General features: G+C 36.7%; 1 protein-coding gene across 2 annotated transcripts in view; it reads right to left on the bottom strand.

The window, feature by feature from the left end:
• Positions 1-26,755, bottom strand: part of msraa (methionine sulfoxide reductase Aa) — a 76,946-nt gene that overhangs the window by 17,872 nt on the left and 32,319 nt on the right. For both annotated transcript variants that reach the window (XM_051875459.1, XM_051875460.1), the window contains exons 2-5: positions 17,423-17,491; positions 14,850-14,969; positions 7,713-7,817; positions 6,282-6,388 (exon numbers count right to left, since the gene is read on the bottom strand). In XM_051875459.1, coding sequence (XP_051731419.1) covers positions 6,282-6,388; positions 7,713-7,817; positions 14,850-14,969; positions 17,423-17,491 — 401 coding nt within the window. The remainder of the gene's footprint in view (positions 1-6,281; positions 6,389-7,712; positions 7,818-14,849; positions 14,970-17,422; positions 17,492-26,755) is intronic.

Here is a 26,755-nt window from a genome sequence, read left to right as displayed (position 1 = left end):
GGCCCCCAACCCAAGATCTGAATCCCTCATCTACAGCATCCCATCCAAGCCGACAACCCCCCCACCAAGCCCCCCCAGGTCTTCCTGATTTCTCCCTCTCCTGTCCCTCACTCATAATGGACCCAGCTGCCAGTCAGACCAAGCTTTATTAACCCCTTGTCTTCTGACACTCATTTCATTGTGGCTAGGGGTCAACAGCTGATTAGAACACCGGTGAGGCGGCACTCTACAGACGACCTTCGACCCCCGGCAGCCTCTCCGTTTGGGCAGCGGGCCAATAGGAGGCAGCGCGGCCTCCCTTGTTGCCATGGAGACAGGGCCTGCCGAAGCGCAGATGGCTCAGCAGGGGGTGGAGTGGGTGGAGAGAGAAAGACAGCAGACAATGGAGGATGGAGCGAATAAGTGAGAGAGAGAGAGAAAGGGGAAATGCAGTTAGCAGGATGGCCGGTAGAAGGAGCGTACGAGTCTGCAGGCGTCTCAGAAAAGGAACACAATGAGAAATGCAGAGACTTGTGCAGCTAAAAGCTTCTTTGACAGCATGCAGCGTTCATAAACTCCCGTCTTATTCATCTGACCAACTAAAAGAGCCTCTGCTGTGGGACACACTTGATTTAACCCTCATGCATGTTCTGTTGAGACTGCCTTTACTGGCTATATGTTCGGAGTGGTTTACGTCTAAACATAAAAGGCTTAATAGTAATTGAAATTAACCTCTTTTTCCACACAAACAAACTTTCAGAAATGTCACTGTTAACCATTATAGTGGTATTGCTTCGTTTTGGGTGTCAATTTGAGTACAGCATAACCACATTGCAAAAAAATACAATAAAACAAATCCATTTTAACAATGACAGGACTGTATTTTTACACAAATCAATCAGAAAATGCTATTGCTCATGTATTATACCTGGTGTTTCGGAGTCCCCATTTTTTCATGGAGGATGTTTAATGTGTTTTATCAAGTTAATCAAGTTATATATACAGTATCTCACAGAAGTGAGTACACCCCTCACATTTTTGTAAATATTTTATTATCTTTTCATGTGACAACACTGAAGAAATGACACTTTGCTACAATGTAAAGTAGTGAGTGTACAGCTTGAATAACAGTGTAAATTTGCTGTCCCCTCAAAATAACTCAACACACAGCCATTAATGTCTAAACCGCTGGCCACAAAAGTGAGTACACCCCTAAGTAAAAATGTCCAAATTGGGCCCAATTAGCCATTTTCTCTCCCCGGTGTCATGTGACTCGTTAGTGTTACAAGGTCATAGGTGTGAATGGGGAGCAGGTGTGTTAAATTTGGTGTTATCGCTCTCACTCTCTCTCATACTGGTCACTGGAAGTTCAACATGGCACCTCATGGCAAAGAACTCTCTGAGGATCTGAAAAAGAATTGTTGCTCTACATAAAGATGGCGTAGGCTATAAGAAGATTGCCAAGACCCTGAAACTGAGCTGCAGCATAGTAGCCAAGACCATACAGTGGTTTAACAGGACAGGTTCCACTCAGAACAGGCCTCGCCATGGTCGACCAAAGAAGTTGAGTGCACGTGCTCAGCGCCAGCATTGCTGCAGAGGTTGAAGGGGTGGGGGGTCAGCCTGTCAGTGCTCAGACCACACGCCGCACACTGCATCAAATTGGTCTGCATGGCTATCGTCCCAGAAGGAAGCCTCTTCTAAAGATGATGCACAAGAAAGCCCGCAAACAGTTTGCTGAAGACAAGCAGACTAAGGACATGGATTACTGGAACCATGTCCTGTGGTCTGATGAGACCAAGATAAACTTATTTGGTTCAGATGGTGTCAAGCGTGTGTGGCGGCAACCAGGTGAGGAGTACAAAGACAAGTGTGTCTTGCCTACAGTCAAGCATGGTGGTGGGAGTGTCATGGTCTGGGGCTGCATGAGTGCTGCTGGCACTGGGGAGCTACAGTTCATTGAGGGAACCATGAATGCCAACATGTACTGTGACATACTGAAGCAGAGCATGATCCCCTCCCTTCGGAGACTGGGCCACAGGGCAGTATTCCAACATAATAACGACCCCAAACACACCTCCAAGATGACCACTGCCTTGCTAAAGAAGCTGAGGGTACCTAAACCCTATTGAGCATCTGTGGGGCATCCTCAAACGGAAGGTGGAGGAGCGGAAGGTCTCTAACATCCACCAGCTCCGTGATGTCGTCATGGTGGAGTGGAAGAGGACTCCAGTGGCAACCTGTGAAGCTCTGGTGAACTCCATGCCCAAGAAGGTGAAGGCAGTGCTGGAAAATAATGGTGGCCACACAAAATATTGACACTTTGGGCCCAATTTGGACATTTTCACTTAGGGGTGTACTCACTTTTGTTGGAACTTTTGTACTCACCAGCGGTTTAGACATTAATGGCTGTGTGTTGAGTTATTTTGAGGGGACAGCAAATTTACACTGTCATACAAGCTGTACACTCACTACTTTACATTGTAGAAAAGTGTCATTTCTTCAGTGTTGTCACATGAAAAGATATAATAAATAAAGAAAGAAGTAGGAAACTGAACAGAAAGTCAGATGCCAATGGTGCAGGCCACTGGGAGTCATCATCCGCTGGAGCCAGCGCTCCATGAAAAAACAAATCACACCCATATGCTTTTCCCACTCGGAGGCCTGCGTCCCCTTTACTCATCCCCAGGGTCCCAATACTACAGCCGCTGTCTGTAAGAATGACTGTGTGTGTTAGAAAAGAGAGACGTTTCCTTCATTCGGACACTTCAGTGGGTAGGACTCAACAGTAATCTTGGTCTGATGTTGAGCCATTTTTCAATAAAAACTTTAAAATAAAATAAAAATACACATCAAAAGAAACACTCACTCTTCACTCATGCCATATGCGCTCAATTTTGAGCGAGTGCTGAATATCCAGCATCTTCTCCTGTGATTTGGCATCTCAGCAAAAGCAATATATATAAACTGTATATTTAAAATATATTTTATTACATAAAAATGTATATATAAAATGTGTAATATATGTGTGTATATGTGTGTGTGTGTATATATACATATAGCAAATTTATTGTCATTTATAAGGCAAATAACAAACTGAAATGACTAAATAGTCTTTATTCACACATAATAGCCAAAAAAAAAAAAAAAATATATATATATATATATATATATAATAAAAAAATATTTTTATATTTTATGGCCTCCTTTGGCCTTGATAATAGTTTGCATTCTTGCTGGTATTGTTTTCATGTACTTTTCCACAGTCTCTGTTGTTATTGACTTCCAAATAGTTTCTAGTTGTTCCCAAAGACTTGCTTTTGATGAAACTTTTGTGCAATCTATCTTTGAATCCATTAAATCCCAACAATATATATATATATATATATTTTAGTTATTAAAACAAATAAATCATTGCAAATTAAACATTACAGTAATGCTTTACAAGAAAATATTTCAGTATTTCTACATGTTATTTGCCATTTCTTTTTAATTATTTGTGAAATTTACTAGCAATTTAGATTATATATTTTTATATATATATATATATATATATATATATATACATACTGTACATACTGTATATAGTGTATGTATATATATATGTATATGTATATATAATTTATGTGTGTCCTGGTTGATGATCTCCAAATCATTCAATCGTCATCAGTGTCTCAGTTCAGTAAGAAAACTTCTTAATATACCTTTAAAATAAGCATTTTGATTGTGAACAGTGAGGACTCGTTCATATGTGAGCATGTCTGTGGGCATCAGTGTCCAGTGAGATCCATCCTTCCTCAAGAAGAAGTTGCTGAGATACAAAATGTACCATATCACAGGAAAAGATATTGGATATCATGTTCAGAATTTGTTCAAAATGGAGCGCTCAGCAAGAGTGAAGAGTGACTGTGCTGTTCATTTGGGCTCTTTTGATGTAGAAAAGAGAGACTGCAGAAACCTTTGGTATCAGCACAAAGGCAGCTGAGATTTGATGTGATGCGTGAAGAGAGCAAGAGACGACACTGGGATGATGAGACAGTCAAGGTTATATCATCAATAGTCAAATGTGTCTAACATGACACCGTCCGTAATGTGTTCGAGCTTGAATACTGGCTCGCTGCTAATTTCATTTCAGACAGTGAGCTGATCTGAGGGAATGAGAAGGAAAACAGCCCAAAAAACGAAGTGTGATCATACACAAGGGGAAGGGGGAGGGAGAAGGGTTTTGAAGGAAGAAAACGAGACTACAGGGGTACGGTAGGGAAGATTAGAGCCTGCAAGAACCACAGTCAGTTCCTCTGCTTCTATTGTTCCAACAGGCTTCGCTTCGACGGAAAAGGGTGGGGTTGTTAGCGTGAACCACATGCAGGTTTGTAATGCATTGCACCACCGAGACCAAGAAACCTCAATTTTCGGCTCAACAACAGAGCCGTTCTGCAATTAGAGAAAAATAAATGCATAATGCAGATGGCAGCATTCACACTCAACACCGAAAGGCTTTGAACCTCCTCATGCACGGATTTGAAGTCTCCCTTCTCCAAGCTGTCTACAAGACAAAGAGAATTACTATTTCATGTTTAAGATTATATTTCCCTGCTTTGCAGAAAACCTGTTTCATCTGCTATGGATTCACAGGTTATCAAACAGAGCAAGAACCATTGAGGGATGTAATCCTCAACACCTGTCCCTCCTTACCATCCGCTTGGGGACCAGGGATGTTAACATTCCATTAGATGAGAGTACCATTGATACAAGCAGCTTTTGTTTTCTATAGCAGTGGATCTCCAGACCTGGGTTGCAGGTCTGTTCTGATAGAGCCGTGAACAGTAGGAAAATACAATACTAAGCCCGTTGCCTTAAAATGCCACATGAAAGTGAAGAAATTAACACTATCACATATTAAAATTCCAATACTCATCAGCAACAACAACAACAAAAAGTCATAATAATAATAAAATATTTAATTAAAAAAAATATATATATGGGTCAATGACATGATGGGTAATTTTTTTGTCCAAAGGCCTTAATAATAATAAAAAACAAAGATATGACATCCAAAGTTTGTAAGGTAGTACAACTAGATCTCTTTTATCGAATCCAAAAGGTCTTAATTATATTTTGCTACATATAAAGGTATTTTAAAGATTTTGAAGTGTCAAAAGGTCATTCGGTTTAACCGTCCAAAGGCCAATACAGCCATTTCATTTGTGATTAAAATATCTTAAAATGTAATAAATGTATATATTTTTTATTCTGGCATGATTTTATAACATCATATATCAACATAGTGCAAAATGGTATTAAAATGATGTAGAAGTCGTTGCTTTGTTATGAGAAAGAATATCTGGCAAAATGAATTTCATTGATGTCATTCAGAGTAACCAATATAAAGGAGCCATTTTGGATCAAGTCATGCGGTCAGTGTGACAGGATGTGACATCATTCAGACACCTGCAAAGGACCACATGGTCGTGAAGCAAATTACCTAACTCTTGTTTAACTATTTGAAAAATTTGTGTTTTCATGTTTTCTTGTTCATACGCACATCCCGAAACATCAGGTAATTCGGTACAACCGCTATAAAACATGGAAAATGTTGTAATATTTTAAAAACTTGTACTAAATATAAAATGTTTGATTGTCCTTTTGCTAACTAGCTAGCTAGATATCAGATTAGCATTGTTTGAAAATATCATCATTCGGTATAACCAAAAGTGTCATTCGGTAAAACTGAAATTTTGGTTAAACTGAATGACTTTTTTAGTGACAAATTTTGTCCATCTTGTATAACATGACAAAAGCAGTGTTAATTGATTATAAAAAAAACACAATCTCATTGTTAACACTTAATAAAAATTATTAAATTAATTATATCTTCATTATGTTTTTTTCACACCTTACACTTTAAAATTATATATTAAAATGTATTCTATTTTTAACAAATATATGTAATATTAAAAAAAATCAATAAAAAATAAAATTAATAAGTAATATATATATATAAATGCTATTAATATTTGCAGTAATTATATATATTATATATTTATTATAATATATAATATTAAAAATATAATTAGTATTGTATACAATTGAAGAGTGCTGAGATCCAAAAAACAATACTGTCAATAATATTTTCAAAATAGATAAACACTAATATTTTCAAGGACAATTTTGGCGCTTGTCCAAGCCAAACTAGTTGAGAACCATCCACAACCTGTTGTGTTACCATAAAGATCACCCAAGGGTTGTTATGGGTCTTCATTTAGGGAAGGGAGCAATAGGAAAAGGTGGTAAAGGGATACCTTCTGATATTCGTCCTTGGAGCTCAATGCCTGTGTGAGTTGTTCCTGTGTGTATGCATAGATGGATGATCGATAGGTTGTTCCAACATCATTGCCCTGGCGCATTCCTATCAAAGAAAAGGCAGCGATATGTCAGTGCTAAAAGCAAGGGGACTGAGGATCTGTTCACAACACAAATGTACATTGTAAGTTGTGTTTACAAATGTAAATGTTCATTTTTGGGTGAACTACTCCTTTATGTTAAATGTAGACACCTGAGAATTAAAGTAAGTCATGTAACCCTGATGTAATCATGCAGTGCAGTCACTCAGTACATCTTCTGTGGGTCCAAATTTAGCATCTATTAGTACTTTAGTCTCTTGAGAAACAAACTCCCAATCAACCAGATATGAAATCTTGGGAAGAGTGCAGTTTTTAATTAAAGCTCTGTTCTATCTGTTCTTGATCCAGATATGACTTCATAGATTTATAGCTGATTCTACAGCTGTGTCCTGAACAGATTTTTTTGTTGGATGGGAAGAGGGCATTAACTATGCTGAAGAAACCATACTGTGACTATGACTGGAGTCTATCATAGCTGTAAACCTATTTTTTTAAATTAGTGCTTCTTTAAGTTTTTTTTAGCAAGATTTTTATGTTCTTTAAAACAGAGGTTCAAGTTAAGCAAAACCATGATTTCAGTGAGAACATATATAATATAAGAATGAGACGAGTGTTAGTCATCGCCACAGAAACAATCAGGACATTATACAGGCCATCTCGATGAGTCTGAATGTGATTGAATGGCCGAGACACTTTAATCTCCAATCTGAATCTTCTGGTCATGATTGCAGCCACTCAAACTGTTGCCTCTCTTATTTCATGATGGGTCTCTCGTACATCTTACGCTACTGGAACTTATTTCCTCACTTATTACTGGACTGTATTAAGTTAAAAAGCTGCTCTTTTTACAGATTTTTAATGTTTTTTTGTGCTTAGTTTTTTGGTTTTTTGGCCGACATGCGGCCGCAAAGCAGTGTTACGTGTACTCTGTGGAAGATCGCGAGAGCTTAGGGTTCATTTGGGACAGGTCCAATGTTGTTCAAACCCTGTATGACTTTTTTTTCTTCTGTGGAACACAAAAGGAAACCCATGTCTTGGCTGCTCTTTTCCATTGAATAAAAGTGAATATAGACAGAGGCTTTTGAGCTCCCGAAATAACAAAATAAAGTATCAAAAAAGACCAATTTTTCCCAGAAAAAAATTCCCCCCAGACCTATTGCCGACTTGAAACATAATTGAATCAGGGAACATGAAACAGCTGTGACTAGAACCCCAAAACTGAAAAAAAAAGAAAAAACCCGAGGTCCTAATTCCATATCTCCCATTATTAATTTTTGAAAAGCAAACTATCCCTTTAAGATATCTTTCTGTGACAGAATGAAATGTTACCTTGTGTGGGATCATGGTTTTCCCAGAATACCTTGAGCAACTGTGCAAAGTTGATTTTCTCAGGCTCATAGACCACGCGAACCACCTCTGCGTGTCCTGTTTTACCTGCATGAGGAAGAAGACCAGAGGTGACTGTGTAAACATCATTGCCAAAGAGTCGCACACACACACACACACACACCCACACCCCCTCGGGTTAAACAGACGTGGCTCGGGGTCCCATTCTAGTGAGGTCATCGAAGGTCACTGATCTTGGCTTGACTGGTCACGTCTCCAGCGGTAGGGTCAGTCCTCCATATTGATTAACTTTATGTGTCTTTTGACCCTCTCATAAAAGTACAAGGGCAGTCGATCTACCTGTGCTCATAGCATCAGCTGGGTGCTTTTCAATAAGAAATGAAACCTGAAGGAGGAACCCATGAAAAATGTCTAAGAGAAGGAGAGCTTCCTCTAGGACGACTCGTAAAAACAAGAAATTACTTTGAAATGACTCATTGCGGGTTAGCAAGCATGGAGGAGAAGCATAGAGTAGGGCTGGACGATTATGGCCTAAAATCAAAACATCGATTAATTGAACATTTTACCTCGATTACAGTTAATGAATGATTAATGATTATTTTGTTTCTGTTTTTTTTTTTTTTTTTTTTGAATTTCTGAATTTCGGTTTCGATTACTTTTCGATTAATCGTCCAGCCCTAGCATAGAGGAGCATCAAAGAAACACAAGCACAATACATTACGTACTCAACCTGATGATTATGCTCTCTTTAAGGCTGGATTTTAACAACAGCACAGCCATTAGTAGCAATCGAAAAGGAATACAAGAAGTGGGTCAGAGAGGAAAGTGAGAATTGCTGATGTCTTTTCTTTTCCAACGTCTTTAAAACAACAAGCACAGAGCAAAACTGCAAGGTTTTTTTTCCTGGTCTTATTGTAGGCTACAGAAGCCATTGAAGTTTAATCAAAGTATTAAGACAACTACTTTCAAATGCAATCAGGTAAAAACACAATGGGGGGAATTCACTGCACCAGCTGATAGCATTTATTTCCACTCACTGTCTGCATTGTTATGCTAAAGGCAATGGCTCAAAAACACAAATACAAAATCTGTATGAAACACAATTTGCATGGCACAATTCCCCATCTTGCAGATGGGTTCTAAGTGTTGGGTTGTGATTACAATGATTTGATATGAATACAGTTCAGCACTATTTTAGCACATTTAGTGCTTTAAGTGGATTGTGAGGCATCAGTAAATAAGATTCAGGTTCTGAATATATATTCTGAATATTCAGGTTCTATATATATATATATATATATATATATATATATGGCTCAGTTTGGGGTCAGTAAGATGTATTTTTTTTAACAAACTGTTATTTTTATTCTGCAAAGACAAGTGACAGTGAAGACTTCTTCCATTGTTAAAAAATCTATTTCAAATAAATGCTGTTCTTTTGAACTTTCTATTCATCAAAGAATCCTGAAAAATAAGTAATTTGGTTTCCACTAAAAAATTAGGCAACTGTTTTCAATATGCTGTTTTCTTGCTGAACATGAGAAGTCCTTCAAAAACATAAACCGACCGATTCATTTACATAAATGAAATGTGGTTTTTCCATGTGTGTGTCTGTGTGTTTACATTAATTTCAGTGCATGAATACACTTTCAAAAACAGAATTTATAATATTGTCTAGCTACTTTTATGACTATGTCTATAATATATATTCGGACTATGAGCTGCATGTTACAAATTAATCAGGGAACATAAAACAGCTGTGACTAGAACCCCAAAACTGAAAAGAAAAAAAAGAGGTCCTAATTCCATATCTCCCATCATTAATTTATTACCAAAGAAGTCTGCTTAATAATCTCTGCTTCAGTCTTATGGGGGGCCTTCCTCTACGTTATCTCCAGTAAATCTATATTGCTTTGATATTAAAAAAGTAATAAAGGACTAACCTGTGGGGTTATTTTCATTACCAGGCAAGACGACAGCGGGGTAGTAACATTATCAGTGCTGAGATATGGAAAACCAAAGCCGTGCCATTGCCCGTACACTCAGGGCCCTCGCATCAATTCACGCCCATACATTCAGCATTGTAAAAATGCATTTAGCAGGCCGGCTCATTGCAATGTTCCCAGTTGTCCCTCTCTGATGATGGCCCTGCATATACCCTAAATTAAACATAGGACCAAGTTGAAAGGTATTAAAACACTTTTGTTGTCTGTGAACTACATAAACTTCAAAAAATAATGCCATGGATTAGCTCACACCAGGATTATTATTGTTAACTAAAACTAAAACATTTCTGTAAATTGAAATGAAGATGAAATAAAATAACAAAAATATTAGTTGTTATATATATATATATATATATACACACACAGTCAAACCAAAAAAATTTCAGACATTTTTTATATTTTTGCTATATTTTTACTAGTGGGTGCAGGACACTATAGTTCATTTATGTAAGTGAGGATAGCAAAAGATATAATGCATTATAATGTACATTCTTTATAATGCATATCTCTTATAATGCATATCTTTATAATGCATTATACATAAAAGCTTTAAGTCAAGTGTTACCGAGTTTCTATGTCTTTGAATTACGTGTGTCAAGGTCAAATGATCATTGTCACAATTTAATATAAACCATGAAATTCCCTATGAAATGACCAGCCAACCTTTTAGCAAATTTGACAGTACTTGCATTTGGCACTTGTTAATTTGGATACTGCTGTTGCATCTTCTCTGGCCATCTATCTATAATCTTTTTTTAGATATAGAAATACACATGAGCAGTATAATATCACTGCCACAGCAAAAGAAAGCATAAAACGTACAATTTCTGCACTCATTGTAACCTTTTCATAGTATGTTATGCAAATGTTCATACATGCAGCGATAAGACAATGGTGTTCTAATGGAAGCATAAGAGCCAGCAGCATTATCCTCCAACTGCGTTATGCATGTTGGCTTATGGAAGAGTAATGAACCCATTGAACCTGTTCCTACACTTCCCACTCCTCTCTTTACATTCATCCCTCCCTCTCGATTTCTATTCCTCTCCCTCTGCTCGGCTTTCTTCCCTTCTTCATTTCCTCTTTGAAGCATCTCGCCTCTTTTTCTTCCCATCTCCCAGCTCAAATCCTTTTTCTCAACCCCCATTTTTTTGGTGTAATCCCCTCACCCACCCCCTCACCAGGCTGTGCCGTTCTAGACACGGTGAAGGTCAACCACAGGCGGCCATATTTGCTGCAGCTTGAGACCAGCATACATTCTAAGCAAAGGTACAGCTGTGATGCAAGTAGGTGTCAAGGGAAGTGCCTTTTACAGACTATCAATACAAGTGGGAGCAGTGAAAACTACAATCCACTGAAATTCAGAGATAATGGTTATGTGTGATACTGCAAAGGCACAAGCACACCATCCTCTCCTGATCTTTCTTTGTGCAGCTCTGATTCTGCCTCGCAAAATGGTTGAAAAGAGAGACTATGGGCTGCTTCAGTTTTAAGGGTCATTCTATGAAACGGGTGCCTTTTCCAGTTTATAAGGTGAATTTTTTGTAAAGTATTTTTTGTAATCTATTAGACAAATCATTTGTTTAACTGATTATATATTGCACTGTTCCAACTCGAGCTAAATTAATATATTTATTATATATTAGGATATAATTATGTCTTCAAATATAACGAGTTGACGCACAGCTTCAAGTCTTTTAGAAAAAGAAAATAGGTGTATAAAAGTCAAAAGTGATAGTAAAGACATTTATAATGTAACAAAAGATTTATATTTCAAATAAATGCTGTTCTTCTGAACTTTCTATTCAAAAAATTCTGAAAAGAATAAAAAAGCACTGAAAAACCATTGATAATAATTATAGTCTCTTGAGCTTCAAATCAGCATATTAGAATAATTTCTGCAGGATCATGTGACACTGAAAACTGGAGAAATGGCTGCTGAAAATTCAGCTTTGACATCACAGGAATAAATTACATTTTAAAATATATTTTTAAATATTTTTTATTTTTACAATTTTTTTAAATTAAAATAATAGTTTGCAATATTACTGTTTTTACTGTATTTTTTTATCAAATAAATGTAGCCTTTTTTCCAAAACATTACAAACGATCTTCCCAAGCCCAAATGTATATATTTTCTATATATATATATATATATATATATATATTGTTATATTAATAAAAATGTCTATATCAATGCAGTAAAAGCTGACATCCACTATAGAGTTATTTATGTGAAGGACGCAAATATGAGCCATTTTGTAGAATGACCCATAAGAATCTATTTTCTATGATTGTTTGCGTTGGTGGCTTTATCTTTAGTGCATGTTTCTGCTTGGCGGACATGTCTGTACCCTTTAATCCCCTGTTGACACAAGCTCTTGTGCAGACAGGACTGAGATTAACACAGAAAGAGAGAGAGAGCGAATGAGTGCGAAGACAAAGCGAGAGAGCATTTAAGGATCATAGCACATCCCCTCCCCCTCAGATGCATAAGTTAAATCCTGTGTATGATTCTATCGCTCTGCTACAAAACCTAGTAGGCTGCCATATTTTAAGACATCAAGGCAGACTCCCGAATGCACTGAAAAAAAATCCCAGAATGCACTGTGACAAGCTCTGTAAAAAATTCTCCCAAGATGGTGGATAAAGCAAAAGGACTAGAGATATACATATAATTCATTCAATAATAAAAAGTATAAATTCCTACTAGACTATTATTCTGAGCCCTATTTGTATGGTGCTTTGAGTTTCTGCCTATATGTATAGTGCATTTAATCACTTATGAGGTTTCATTTTAGTTAAGATGCTGCTTTAGAAGGTAGCTGCCTATTTAGGCAGTCAGGTAGCTCACTAGGTCTCGAAAAAGATCTTTTTGAAAGAAATTAAGCTATGCATTTGCAAGAGCACAACATAAACACAAGCCTTATCTTCCCATTTCTTCTAAAATCCTGTTACTTGTTTCAAAAGGATGTCAGCATTTAAACCCTGTAGAGGAGCACAGAGTGTTGCCAACCATTTCAGCACCAGCATTCATTTCAGCACCAACCAATGGACAGCTCCCCCTGAGTTTTCAGCACCCCACGCCGTATATACCAGTTCTGCTTGTAGTGATGGACCACCTGCTGAATCATCACACCCGGCTGTACAACATCATTGATTCTAAAAATGTACAGTTTCTAAGAAAAAGAGGGAATTTAAATATAAATGCCCTGCAGTGAGATGCATGTTTGTGTTTATGTTGTCTAAACTTCATAGTAAGGAATGGCTACGCATACTCTGTGAGAGACCATTAAAGCAAATTCACTCGATAGGAAATCTCTGTGACTGAACTGCACTAAAGCAGCACACAGGGAAAGCTCCGGAGATCAAAGCCCAGGCCTGTCAGGCTTTTCTAGGCTGAGGAAAACTAAGAGAGTAAGTTTGAGCTGAGAAAAACTTCTGCTAAACACGTCAGGACTCAGAATGTAGAATTAGTTTTATTCAATTTATTCTTCAAAAACAAAAAATTGTGCATTTTTTTTTTGGAAAATAATAGCAAAGTAACAAAAAATGGTAGCAATCTTGTGTGTATATTTAAATAATTTGTGCTTTTTACTGTTTAAAAGTAAAAAAAAAAAAAAAACTAAAATTGTGAAATATTATTACAATTGTAATATAACTATTTTCTAATGTAATATATTTTAAAATAATTCCTGCGATGGCATAGCTGAATTTTCAGTGTCTTCTAATATGCTGACTTCATGCTCAAAAATCATTTCTTATTATTATCAGATATTATCACAGTTTATTATTATCACAGTTGTGCTGCTTAATATTTTTGTGGAAACTGTGATGCATTTTTTTAGGGTTCTTTGAAGAATAGTACATTTAAAACTACAGCATTTATTTGAAATAGATTTTTTTTGTAACAATATAGAAGTCCTTTTACTGTCACTTTTGACAATTTAATGCATCCTTGCTGAGTGACTGAGTGTATTTATTTCTTTCAAAAAAAAAAAAAAAGAAAAAAGAAAAACACTTGAACAGCAGTATATATGTTCTGGCCACTCTGCATTCCTATTCTGTTTCCCCGCCTTGTTTTTTTGAAGGAAAAGCCTAATATTCTAAATCACAAATCCTACAGGATAAGGAAGGGGAAGGCTCGGACATAAATAATAATAATAATAATAATAATAATGATGATAGGCCAATAGCTGCCACAGCTAAGGCAAATCCAGCCATGTTAAAAAAACATCCATCTTGATTACTGCATTCAAACAGAAGCTTCATGGTGATTTTTGGATGGGTAAAGCTCGACAGTATATGTTGTTTTGTATTGGTATATTAGTCAGCTACTGTATTATTGCTATATGAGCAAGTGTTATCATTTTAAGCATAAGCATATATAAATGCCATCTGGATGCCTGCAGATGTTACAAAAAAGAAAAAGACTAATTACTGTATGAATTCTGTACAGAATTTTGATTTCTGCTCTCCAATTAGTGCATTTCTCATTAGAAGATAGATAGATAGATAGATAGATAGATAGATAGATAGACAGATAGATAGACAGATAGATAGATATCTTTTTGGGATGCTTGTAATTGGTCTCATCTGGGTGGAGATCTCTGCTGCTTTTGCTGTTAAGTCTCGTTTTCTCCCAGCTTTAGTGTCAATGTCCCAAGAGAATCCTATCACTATTGGATTTACCCTGGCTTTAACTTGCCTCATTCTTTCTAATTCCTTCTTCAGTATTTGATATTTCTCAAGCATCCCAGTTTGCTTTCTATCTACCATTGTCTGGCACTGCCATATCAACCACTGTTTCTGGTACAGAATGAAATTAAATTCTGACGTGAAATTCAAATATATGGTGCAACCGCCTAGACCATGGTTGATGTAATCTCAAGGTATTTATATGGACATTTTACAGTCATTTCAACTCAGTCAACACCAATACAGTTCATGTATAATTCGTGATACTCAAATTGTGTGCACATTCTTTATGTGGCTGGATCTCCACAGACAATAAGTGACTGACAGCTTGAAAACGGTACTCAGTTACCCATAGTTTCACCGCAACACATACGGTTGCAATTTTGTTAAAGTTGAAGGTGGTTTAGAGACGTACCTGTGCACACCTCCTCATAGGTAGGGTTTGGGGTGTAACCGCCAGAGTAGCCCACTTGAGTGGAATAGACCCCCTTTTGCATCCAGAACTTCCTCTCCGCTCCCCAGAAACAGCCCATACCTGTGTTAAAAACATAAAAGAATATATAGCCTAATAGCCATAGACAATAACTGATCCATAACTGAGACCATAAAACATCAAATTTCTATTATTGCTAGAAATGAAAAAGACTCTGAGAACATTTATGCATTTGATGGACACCTTTAAATTGCACTCAAGGTATACATTTACAAAAGTACTCAAAAAAATGAACTTTCACTGTTGTTAGTTTCACTCAAACCATCCTTGTTCACATCACTTAAAAAACTCATGTAAATACACAAACTTAATTTAACTGAGTTGTTTCAAATAAAAATGAGTATTGTCAGCTTTACTTAATAAGTGTTTGTTCAGTCAACTTAACATTGCTGAGTGAAACACACAAATTAATGTTGACATAACTAACTGGGCAGTTCCCAGCATGCTTTGCAAGGGACTGTTTTATGTTTTTCAGTAAAGGGAAATATGTTGTTAGTTTATGTTAGTGTTTAATGTTCAGTTATGTCGGACATTTAGAGGAGTTTCTGTAATGTTTTTGAATTTTGTGGTTACTATTATGCAGAAGAGTGACAAATTCAAATGATTTGTATTTACTCAAGAAATGTTCTCAGCTTTACTTGAATTTCTTTTGTTCATACAACTAAATTGTTATTTGTACAATTTACTGTACGGAACAACTTGATGCTGCTTTTTTAAATAAATCCAACAATTAATTTTTTTGAGTGTACACATACATTTCATGCATTTCATGGAAAATCAAACCCATGACTTTGGGTTGCTAGCACTATGTTAAACACAAAAACACAAAACAGTGACTGCTGTTAATCAGACATCAACTGAATACAATGTGTTTTTTGATCAAAGAAAAAGGAATTTTCTGTCACTATTTACTTACCCACATATCTTTCCAAACCTATATGCTATTATTTACTTATTTTTCTTCCCCAAGAATTGTTATGCTGCTTTTGCCATACCACGAAAGTTCAGTGTGACCATGGGGCTGTAAAGCTCCAAAAGAGACAAAAAACACCACCATGAAAGGAACAGAAAAGTAGTCCATATGACTTCCTTTTCCTCAAGAAAGCTATCATACAGCTTCAGAAGACATGGAATTTAGTGAACATGGAGTCATATGGACTACTTTTATAATACTTTTAGGATGCTTTTTCTGCTTTGGAGCTTGATAGAAAAAAGCTACTTTATAGAACATTTCTAAACATGGACAAAATAACAGCATACAGGTTTGAAACAACATAAGAGTGACTAAATAATGACAGAATTTTAATTTGGGGGGAAACTATCCCATTAAAATTATATAGCTACTAACATTCTGCAGTGTATATAACCATTCAAAAGTTTTTTACTGTATTTTTTATCAAATAAATGCAGCCTCGTCAAGATTTTTTTCAAAAACATTAAAATAATTTTACCGACGCTAGTGTTTATCTGTCTTTTCCCCTCACCAAATTGTCTTTCCTGTATGTTTTTTTTGTGTTCTGCTGGGAACGAGCCTCCTCTAGCACCTTCCCACTGGTGTTAAATCAGGTCCTATTTTTCCTATTCAAAGCTCTGTATTTTAGCTATGAATTTACAATCCCATAAAACTAAAGAGTCCTCCATCACACATTTACTCAGCGCCAATAAAAACATATCTACCACCATAAAACTAACACCCGCTGTAAGCATTTATTACCAAATAATACTTTCCCCTCTATAACAGTAAAAATAAATGAGAGGGTAACTAGTATATCGTTATCTACCACAACATCCCATGGGTGGAAAGTAATTCAATTGTTGAAAAAAAAAAAAACATACACAACTGTCGGCTTGACCAGATTTCTCTGATATACAAGCTGCTGTGGAGAAGTGAGCATAAGGCGTATGATGGAGAATCTAGAATCTGGAGCTCAATTACGGCGGCCCAGAGGGACACGCGAACGCCAAGACTATAAGATGATGCTTTCACATGGGGGACGTCAATGTTCAGTAAATGAGGGTGAGCGCTGTGCGTGCCGTCTAGCAGGAAGAAAGGGACATTTTCATGGAGTCAAAGGTAAGAGTTACCCTTCATCGCTCTCAGCGGGGGGTTTGTGATTTGCAAAGCCGTATACATACTTTGAATATTATTTTATTTGTATACAAGACCCTGTGATAAAACGGCCATTTAATTCCTGTCTGCCATGATGAATTACACAGTCTGAGGCCTAAATAATGAAAAAAGTGAGGCTGAACAAATGCATTTATTAAAGAGATCCTAATCAGCAGTCTGCAATTAATCGGCACACCCCTCCCCTTTATTTTCCTCGTCCTTTTGCAGTTTTGGTTTTGCACTTCTTCGAGTGGATGAGGGGGTGCGTGAGGGGGACTAATTTCCTTCCACCGCCGGTCGTCTACCCCCACGCCGCGATGAAACACACACACACACACACACACACACACACACACACACACATCTCACAGCTCGGATCACTTACCGAATAAGACCATCTGCAATCCCTCTGGGAACGGTGGCACTGTCCTGTTACCATTCACGTCGTGCTTAGCTGCAGGACACAGGGGAAACAATGGAGAGAATGCCCTTATAAATCAACACAATGTCAACAGGATTTCATAATGTGCTCTTTCCAACGCAAAAGCACCACAACTCACTGTAGGGAAGAAACTCCCAGGAGGATAGCGGCTCTATTCCTACGCAGCTCATTAAGTTCAACCCATAAGTTTTGGGTTTATTCCTTTATCTTTTACTTTAGGAGCATGAGGAAGATGGGAAAAGGACATAGGGAAGGTTAAGAGAGTCATTTTGTCAAGGAAGGTCGAATGACGGTCGACCTCCTTATTCATTCCTACGCATTGTGGATTTTTTAGGGGGGAGGGGAAACAACACCTGGCCGGATTAATGTATGTCAACGCAACATTTTAACATGTGACAGGGATACAGATGGGCCGAGGCATGGAAAACCGTTGCGTGGATTAGAATAAATAGGGGTTACTGAGTTCAACATCTGGGCGCAGCCATGCCGGAGCTTCTACATGCACGTACTGTATGAGTATGTTGCCATGGCAGCAGGGCATGCCAATACAGCCAGACTGATGGCAGACCTACATGCCATGCAGCACTTCACTGTAACTCGCTCACGGCCACACTAATCATGAACGGAGGGTTCAACCACTTTTAATTAGGAGAAAGATTCAAATGTAAAGTTAATTAAGCTCCAGAGAATTTTTTTAAAATTAGGAAATTGTTTAATAATTATATAAATAAATGTTCAGTCCATTATTGACTATTTTTTCTGTTCAATAAATAGTTAAACATACAAATAAATATCTTACTTGCACATTACTATAATAAAGGTTACTATTAACAACAGAGCCCAAATTATTAAATTCTGTTGCTATTTATTTTTAGAAATAATCATCAACACTCAAATAATAATAAAAAATGTATGTATTGTAAGCATGTAAATGACACACAAGGCAGTTTTTGCATTAACTTTTGTTCTCCAGATCGTTGTTGAAATTTAATCATTTACACAGTGGCTGTCATAACTTGTTTTCATGACGGATTTATTTAGGTCTTACATTAACTAACAGGTTAAGTAAAATATAATTAATATATAGGTTATAGTGCATACATTTAGCGAAAGCTGTTGACACTGAATGGCTTTTCTGAGGTAAATGTAATACTACGTGACATATTGTTTACAAACTGTTTTACTGACATCTTTCCATGGTTGAAACACTAAGTTGTACTGTATCTTTCAAAATACCTTCATGTTCATTCTGTAGTAGTGAAGAGGAAGGGATGATCGCATTCACTTGCTGCCGTTTGAACTGAGGCGCCTATACAGCGATCTGTCACGCCACATCAAAAAGCTTCAAAACGGCATTTATTGTTTGAATTTCGTGATAAAATGGACAGAATTTGAAAGATGGCACTTTGTTTCGAAAGTAACAAAACAGAGCTTATTGAGATTATTGGTGGTTAATGCTGGTTAAAATAGGTTAGGCTAAAAACTATTACTGTGCGCGCCCTCTTTTGGATTAGAGTGTGGATCGCCTGTATTTGTCGTCATACTGCATGAACCGAACCGTGGCGGTTCAGGACGAATACACCCCTAATAGAGTACCTCAGAGATGACGTGTTTTTGTATGCAAAACCCGGAAGCGAGTCAGCATTTTAGGACTTCCGGTTCCATCGCTCTAAAGTCTATGGGTTTTTGCTAAATCGCCTGAAATAAGGTCTGTGGTTAACAAAGCCTCTAAATATTTTCACATTTTGATCTATAACACACCAGTTATAGTGATTTTTTAAACCTTTATTGTGTCTTAAAAACGGCGGTTGCTAACAAGTTGCTAAAAGGGACTACTTCCTTTGGCGGGGACTTTAGACGTCATCATGACAAACAAGACATTTGGACAGCATTTCTCATGAAAAAGTGGATAAGTATTCATACACAGCGCAGATCATAATCAGCGAGCATGTTTTTAAATAAAGTTGTTTTTTAAATAAAGTATGAGGAAGCTTGGTGGTGGTGACGTTGATCTGCGACCATGGTGTGCTGTAGTCCGTTTATAGCCTACTGTTAGCTTTTTATATCTGACGACTTTATTTAGGCTTCAGAATGTATAAATGTTGTGTTAACTTGTAAAGATTATCTTGATAGACAAAATGTGTAAGTGTCATAACCCTTTGTTAAACACAGAGCTTATTTTTTGCGATTTTCCAAAAGTCTATGGGAAAAATGCATAGGCTTTCGATCGAGGGAACCCGTGCGCCGCTAACTTCCGGGTTAGCCTACAAAAACACGTCACCTCTTAGGGAATCTATATATACACACATACACAAATACAATGTTACTGGGCTGAAAAGTTACTTATTTAAATAAATAAAATAAAGTATGTTCAGTCCATTATTGGCTATTTTTTTATGTTAAATAAATAAATAAATAAAATGTTCCATGGGCTGAACATGTACTTATTTAAATAAATAAATAAATAAATAAATATTCAGTCCATTGTTGTCTCTATTTTCTTTCATTTCAAAGTCCTTTTTTTAGTCTAACATATCTGTTAAATGTGTTTGCATCCAAGGTCAGTGGTATGTTTCACAAAGGGCGGTTTACTGAAATGTGGCTGTGTTAAATAATGATAAAAATATATACCAATTGGTGGTGAAACAGAGTGAAAATCTTCTTTTGGCACAGTAAACCTTTCCATTTTAGAATTAAAATGGCACTGGAACAATACAGTGAAAAGATAGGCTTTCTGTGGAGGCCACAGCTCTAATCTAATCTGTGTAAGTGGACTGAAGAGAAGCATTAGAACAGACTTCATTAAATCACTTTTACATTCAGACTCTCTGTGCTGATCTGTTTCATTCGCTCAACACTCTCTTACGGCGTACAGTACATTGAGCAAAAATTCCATGTAGTCTATTAATTCAATATCAATCAATATAAAAAGAGAGAACACTGGCTAAAAGAATAAGAATAACCCTTATGCAAATTCAAAACTAACAGAACTAACTTTCTTTGTGGAACACAAAAGTAGATTTATTTATTTATTTATTTATTTTTTGTAGAAAAAAATATCCTGATCGCTGTTTTCAATATAATGACTATGAATCAGAAAGGACACAAAAACACCATGAAAGAATCATAAAAGTGGTCCATATGACTGTACACACTATATGCATCAACTGACCAATATGAGAAGCGAATCAGTCCAAATCATTGTTTTGCAAATAATACATTGAAAAGTAGTATTGGCCACCAGTATAGTGCTTTTTGGGGGGTCATTGTGGAGCTTGACAGCCTTTATACAGAGAATATTCTTTAAAAATGCATCTTATGTCTTCCGTGGGAAAAAAAAAAAAAAAGGGTTACTAATTGATATCAAATCAACAACCCATGTTTGCACTGTACACTAAAAATAGCATGCAGTACAATAAATGTTCTAAACAGTACTATAATACTTTTCTGTAAAATGACCTCAATAACTTTTCATTCAATCTTTTTACATAATTATTTAGCTTTTTAATTCAATTAATGTAAAAATTTTGCCATTCCAATCAAATAATGTGTGAAAAAAGGATTGAAAGTAAAACTGTGCTTGCAGGATCATTCATCACACTTGTCACACACATTGCATTATGGAATACAGTATTCCATGCAGTGTCGTCCAGGTGTTCTTTGCATAAAGATTATCTGCAAACTATGCACAGTACACACACTACAGGCTTTCAAAAACAGTTAAAAGCAGGCCATTCAGATCACCCACCATATGTTCCTCAGGCCTGATCTGCAGTGCGTTGCATAGAGTGAAATAGTGTTATTGATCTGCAGTGCGTCATTCTGAAAAGTAGCTTGCCTTACTATAAGGGCTGGCAAGAGTTGATGGGTGGGTCAGTGGCTGCACTTTTGCCTTTCAGTGTGAAGAGTGACCAGGCCACTACCCACGCTGAGCTACAGAGCTTTCTATTACCCTCTCACCACGCTCCTGCTCTCTAATGGCCAGCACTCACCTTAGCTGTATTTCAATGCAGTGTATGGTTACATCTCAACCCATTCCATCATGTTGAATCCAAAGCACTCAGCTCTCTCTGTGTGACCTCAGATGCTGAGATTGACAGGCGCTTGGAGGCAGATAGTATGAAAAAAATCATGGATAAGAACTTACATGACCTTTCCTGTCATATGCAATTACTTCATAATTTTGTTTTGTTAATAATTCAAATTCAGACTGATTCACTAATGAATCATTCAGACGTATTTGGTTCAAATAATTCATTCGCCGGGAGTTTGATTGACAGGCGATCTAACCAATCATAACGCCGAATCTGCCTTTGTTATGTCCGACAAAGCAGTCAGGGGAGTTAGTAGATTAACGTCGGTGGACTTGAACTTGAAAAATTGTTTGTTATGAGGTCTTTCCACGGTTGAAACATTCCTTCTGATGTTAATTCATGTTTATTTGATGCTATAAATGAACTAATAGGAAGAGATGATCGGTTCACAAGCCGCTTGAACTGAGGAGCTACAGCAATCTGTCAACACATTAAAGAGCCACAAAACAGTATTTATTGTTTAAATTTCTTTAAAAATGACAAAATTTGAAATTTGAGACTTTGTTTCATATCAAAAGTAACCTGCTCTGTCTTGTCTGTCGGCGCGTTGTTAGTGTCCTCTTTGCTCCGCGATGTAGGCCTGTTTTTCACTGTGTGAGAACATGATGTGTAGCATGAGAGTGGCATGGCTTGTCGGACATAGCAACAGTAACTAAAGGGGACGGGTCTTTGCGAACGGTCAATTAACTAAAAAAAAATGTTGATTATATACTTTTGGAATCTGAAAAATAATTATTTCTTTCTGTAAATGTCACTTTAGGGGCTCCATAGACATTACTATGCCATGCTTTTTATTGTATATAAGAACAACATTTAGATGGTTAAATATTTTTAGAATAAATAATTATATATCATTTATTATATTAATTTAAGAATTAATAAATTAAATTAAAATAAATACATTTTTACATTCTTATATAAATCATATAAAAATAAGAATTTACTTTTTAGAATTTGAGAATAAATAACTAAAAATATTACTGAATATTATTTAAAAATATGTTTGTATATATATATATATATATATATATATGCTTACATAATTTTTTATATAATTTATATTGTTATAATTTAATTATTTATGTATATATGTATATGTGTGTGTGAGTGTGTGTAAATGATATTAAAATAAAAATTATAATATATAGAATTTTTTTTTTTAAATAACTAAAATAATATAATACTGCACTTTTTCCAATGAGATGTTTTTCCCCTAATGCAAACAGAAAACTGTTGACAGTGAGGCCTTAAACTTGCATTACAGAGAAGCGCAGCCGAAGAAAGCTGCAAGCTAGCATGCGTGTTTACGCCTGAACCCCTCATTATATCGAACCAAGAGACCGGGAGAGATCTGACTGCAGAATGACAGGGAAACCGGCACAGAGTCCTCCATGCTCCTCCAGTTCATCACTTGCTGCAGTGTGTAAAAAAGCACAATCACACCAAGGCCTTTTTTCCGCCGTGGCTAATGCCCACCTACCACATCTCACTACTTTCATTATCTTAACGCAGAGCTGGTAATTGCAGCCTTTCTGGAACAACAGAAGCATATTCATTAATGGTCGGACACCCCCCACAGTCAGATAAACAATCTAAATGTAAATGTCAGCAGGCAAAGACAATGAGTCGAGACAGAATATTAATGGCTCAAATCTAAGCATGGCACGCTTTCCTCTCAGCCGAAGAGGTTGGGGGGGAGAAAGACACAATGGAGGGGGAGGGGGGTATTATGAAGCATTCTATCAATCCCTGGCTCTCTGTATCTTCTCTACACCCCCCTCCACCCCCCTTGTTAATCCAGTGCCATGTGCCAAAGTATTCCCTGCCACCCCGGTCCTTTGATTCGCTCCTCCCACCACATCATTGAAATTCATATATGTATAGTGCTTTACATTTTATTAATCATTACTGATCAGAAGCTCTTTTGGCTTTTCTGAAAGAGGCTGGGTTTCATTAATGTATAAAAAAGAAAAAATAACATCTATTGGCTCTCAAAATTAATTTTTCAAGAAGTTCAAGTATGAATATAGAGTTGCGCTTAAATCATTTATTCATCAAAGCCAAGAAAATTATTAGCACAAAAACATCTTTTTGGTGCTCCCTAATTATCTTGTTCTTGACAAACAGACAAAAGAAATTATTCTCACTCAAGCTTTTGGTGCAGTGGATTTCATCTAATAATTAACACTTGGAGAAGAAACAGAAGCATGAATTTGTTAATTAAATTTTCTTTGCATATGCACACCTCAAGCATTCCACTGGCCGAAAGTTTGGGATTTGTTTGACAATGATATTCTTCACAAAAAGAGGGGCTCCCAAAACCATTTGCATGAATAACCAAATATCACTGACATGTAAATCTAACATTTATAAGGATGGAGAACGGTACAGCGCGTGGGGTCTAATAAGGAAGACGGGTCCATGACAGTCCCACCCCTGAAGCAAACATTTCCGCTCTCTTAGACTGTTCCGTCCGGGTTTTGGATGAATAACTAGGCTGCCTAGGAGCCCTTTTCGTAAAGCCGAAAAATCTGTCGGAATAATGAGGCTAATCACAGAAAAGTCTTTATCCGTGCTGGCATTTGCACTCTCTGCCAGCCAATGCCATTCCTGCGCAGCGCTCTTCAAGTTAGTGCTGCTCTATTTCAGCTCCGCACACCGTAGCTATAAATATTCTATTAAATATGTAGAGCTCCTTAAAGAAAAAACAACTTGGACTGTCAGACAAATATTAAGCGGTATTTAATTTATGATCAGTATCCTTTGGTACTGTCACTTTAAGCTCATTTATACTCACGCATTTGATTATATATATATATATATATATATATATATATATATATATTTTTTTTTTTTTTTTTTTTTTTTTTTTTTTTTTTTTTTCATGAAGCAAACACTTTTTTAAACTTCAAATAAATAAATTCTAAAGAAGCATTATCCAGCAGGGGCTCAATTATTTTAAATAGCATCTTTCAAAACCTCCATGATCTGAGACATGGAACAAAATCCATCACTGTGCAGGAATCAATCTGGGGTCTGATTCTGTGATATAAGGAATGATCATTTTAGGCCAGTGTGGACTGAATCTGCTTCTCATCTGGACAGATTGTTAGGTACAGTAGTGAGATGCTATATTAATCTATAATAGATAGAGTATTGAGTGATCCACTGGCTGAAAATTCAAACTAGCAGCATAATATTCCCTCCCTCTCGCTTTGAAGATCCTGCAGGCCTGGCTACCTCATTTACAACCATGTTCATAGCTCTCGGTTTCCTTTTTCAGGTCTCCATTGATCTATTCCAGCCAGCCCTACCCCCACATACTAGACTACGTCACTGACATTAGTACTCAGCTCTTATCCAGTGGAGGAACTAACTAAATTATCAACATTTATCAGTAGGGTAACAGTAGTTCAGATGAATTAGTTCTTTCTCCTATGTAGCACATTGTGAAGTCTGATTCATTCTAGTGATTCATTCTAGTGAATCTGTTCATCTGATTTAAATGAACCGATTAAAAAGCGATTCGAGTGCATGCTGAGTTGTCAGCGTGATGCTCTTCTGACAGGCAAGAGTGTGTGACAATAAAGAGCCAGGACAAATGTTTTCAGAGCCAAAACTCATTGATTACTCTGCAGTGACTTTAATGAAGGAGGAAGATGTGGTCAAATACCCAATAACATTTTGGGTAGTGTCCCAGGAGTGGAACTATCCTGCCAGAAAGGACTGCCAACAATAAGTCAATAGCATTCCCTTATGAGTAGCAAACAAAAACACAGTTCTTTGATCGCTATTGCACTCAGAAGCTTGACTTGTGACAGTTACACTTTGAAGCTTAAAACCAAGCTCGTCTGCCTTTCACATTTCAAAGTCTGTGACAAGAATCTTTCAATCATAACCACAAGTCTTCTAGAGGTCTTCTGATGGTCTTCTAGAGTGCAAAAAACATTATTTAGTCAAAATACTCAGCTAATTTAGAATAACCATTAATGGAAGATATGTTTTTAGAATCAGATGGTGTAGTTAAAACATTATTGTCAATTTTAAAACAACCACAAGCCCTAGCTGCTTCTTAAAGGACTACGTAAAGACTTTTTAAGGACTACAACAACCGGCTGATATAGGGACTACAACAAGCTTCTTCCTGGGTTGGTGACGTCACAAACCCCAAAATTTACATAAACTCTGCCCCCAAGAACAAGCAACAAAGGGGGTGAGGTCATGTTGGGCTGCTTTAGAGAAGAGGAAGAGTTGTTGTAGAGTTTTGTTACCATGCCGTCATTTTACGCCGGACTGCTTCACAAACGAGGGTCAATTCAACACTGGATTTGCACAAAAGATTAATATGATGGCACATGCTAGTCGATGAGTTGAATCAACTCACATACATTTATCCATACACTTACATACATTTATCCACTAACCGTTCAGAAACGTCCAGTTGCATTCTATAAGTTGTAACTTCTTCCTGAGTCTCTCCATCAGTGTCCGACTCCGGTTTGAATAATGTAAGGCTGAACACCGTTACTGACAATCGTCATTTTGGCTGCGTGAGATTCTCCATTTTTGTTGTTGTTGAACAACCCGAAGCATGAGCTGTTAAAGCTCCGCCCTTTTCCGGAAAGGGGGTCGGGAGCAGCAGCTTATTTGCATTTAAAGGGATACACACAAATGGCATGTTTTAGTCACACCCAAATAGGGGCAAATTTGAAAAGCTATAATAAATTATCTGTGGGGTATTTTGAGCTGAAACTTCATGAACACATTCTGGAGACTTATATTACATCTTGTGAAAAGGGGCATAATAGGTCCCCTTTAGCATTATGTCATGACACTAATATATAAAAAAAAAAAAAAAAAAAATGTTTCCAAAATTGATAATAATAAGATATGCTTCTTAAGCAAATCAGCATATTAGAATCATTTCTGAAGGATCATGTGACTGGAGTAATGATGCTGAAAATTAAGCTTTGTCATCACAGGAAAAAAATATATATTTTAAAATACATAACAGAAAAGATCTATTTTAAAATGTAATAATATTTTAAAAAATTACAGTTTTCACTGCATTTGTGATCAAATAAATGCTCAATGCGCATAAGAGACTTTCAAAAACATTAAGAAAAACATATCTTTCATTTATATTTTCTGTGAAAATTCGATTTAAGTAAGGACCGGTAAA

This window comes from Ctenopharyngodon idella, chromosome 20, assembly GCF_019924925.1.
Source record: "Ctenopharyngodon idella isolate HZGC_01 chromosome 20, HZGC01, whole genome shotgun sequence".
NCBI classification, from domain to species: domain Eukaryota; kingdom Metazoa; phylum Chordata; class Actinopteri; order Cypriniformes; family Xenocyprididae; genus Ctenopharyngodon; species Ctenopharyngodon idella.
The sequence above is the reverse complement of the archived record's forward strand: the minus strand, read 5'-3'. Positions and strand labels throughout refer to the sequence as shown.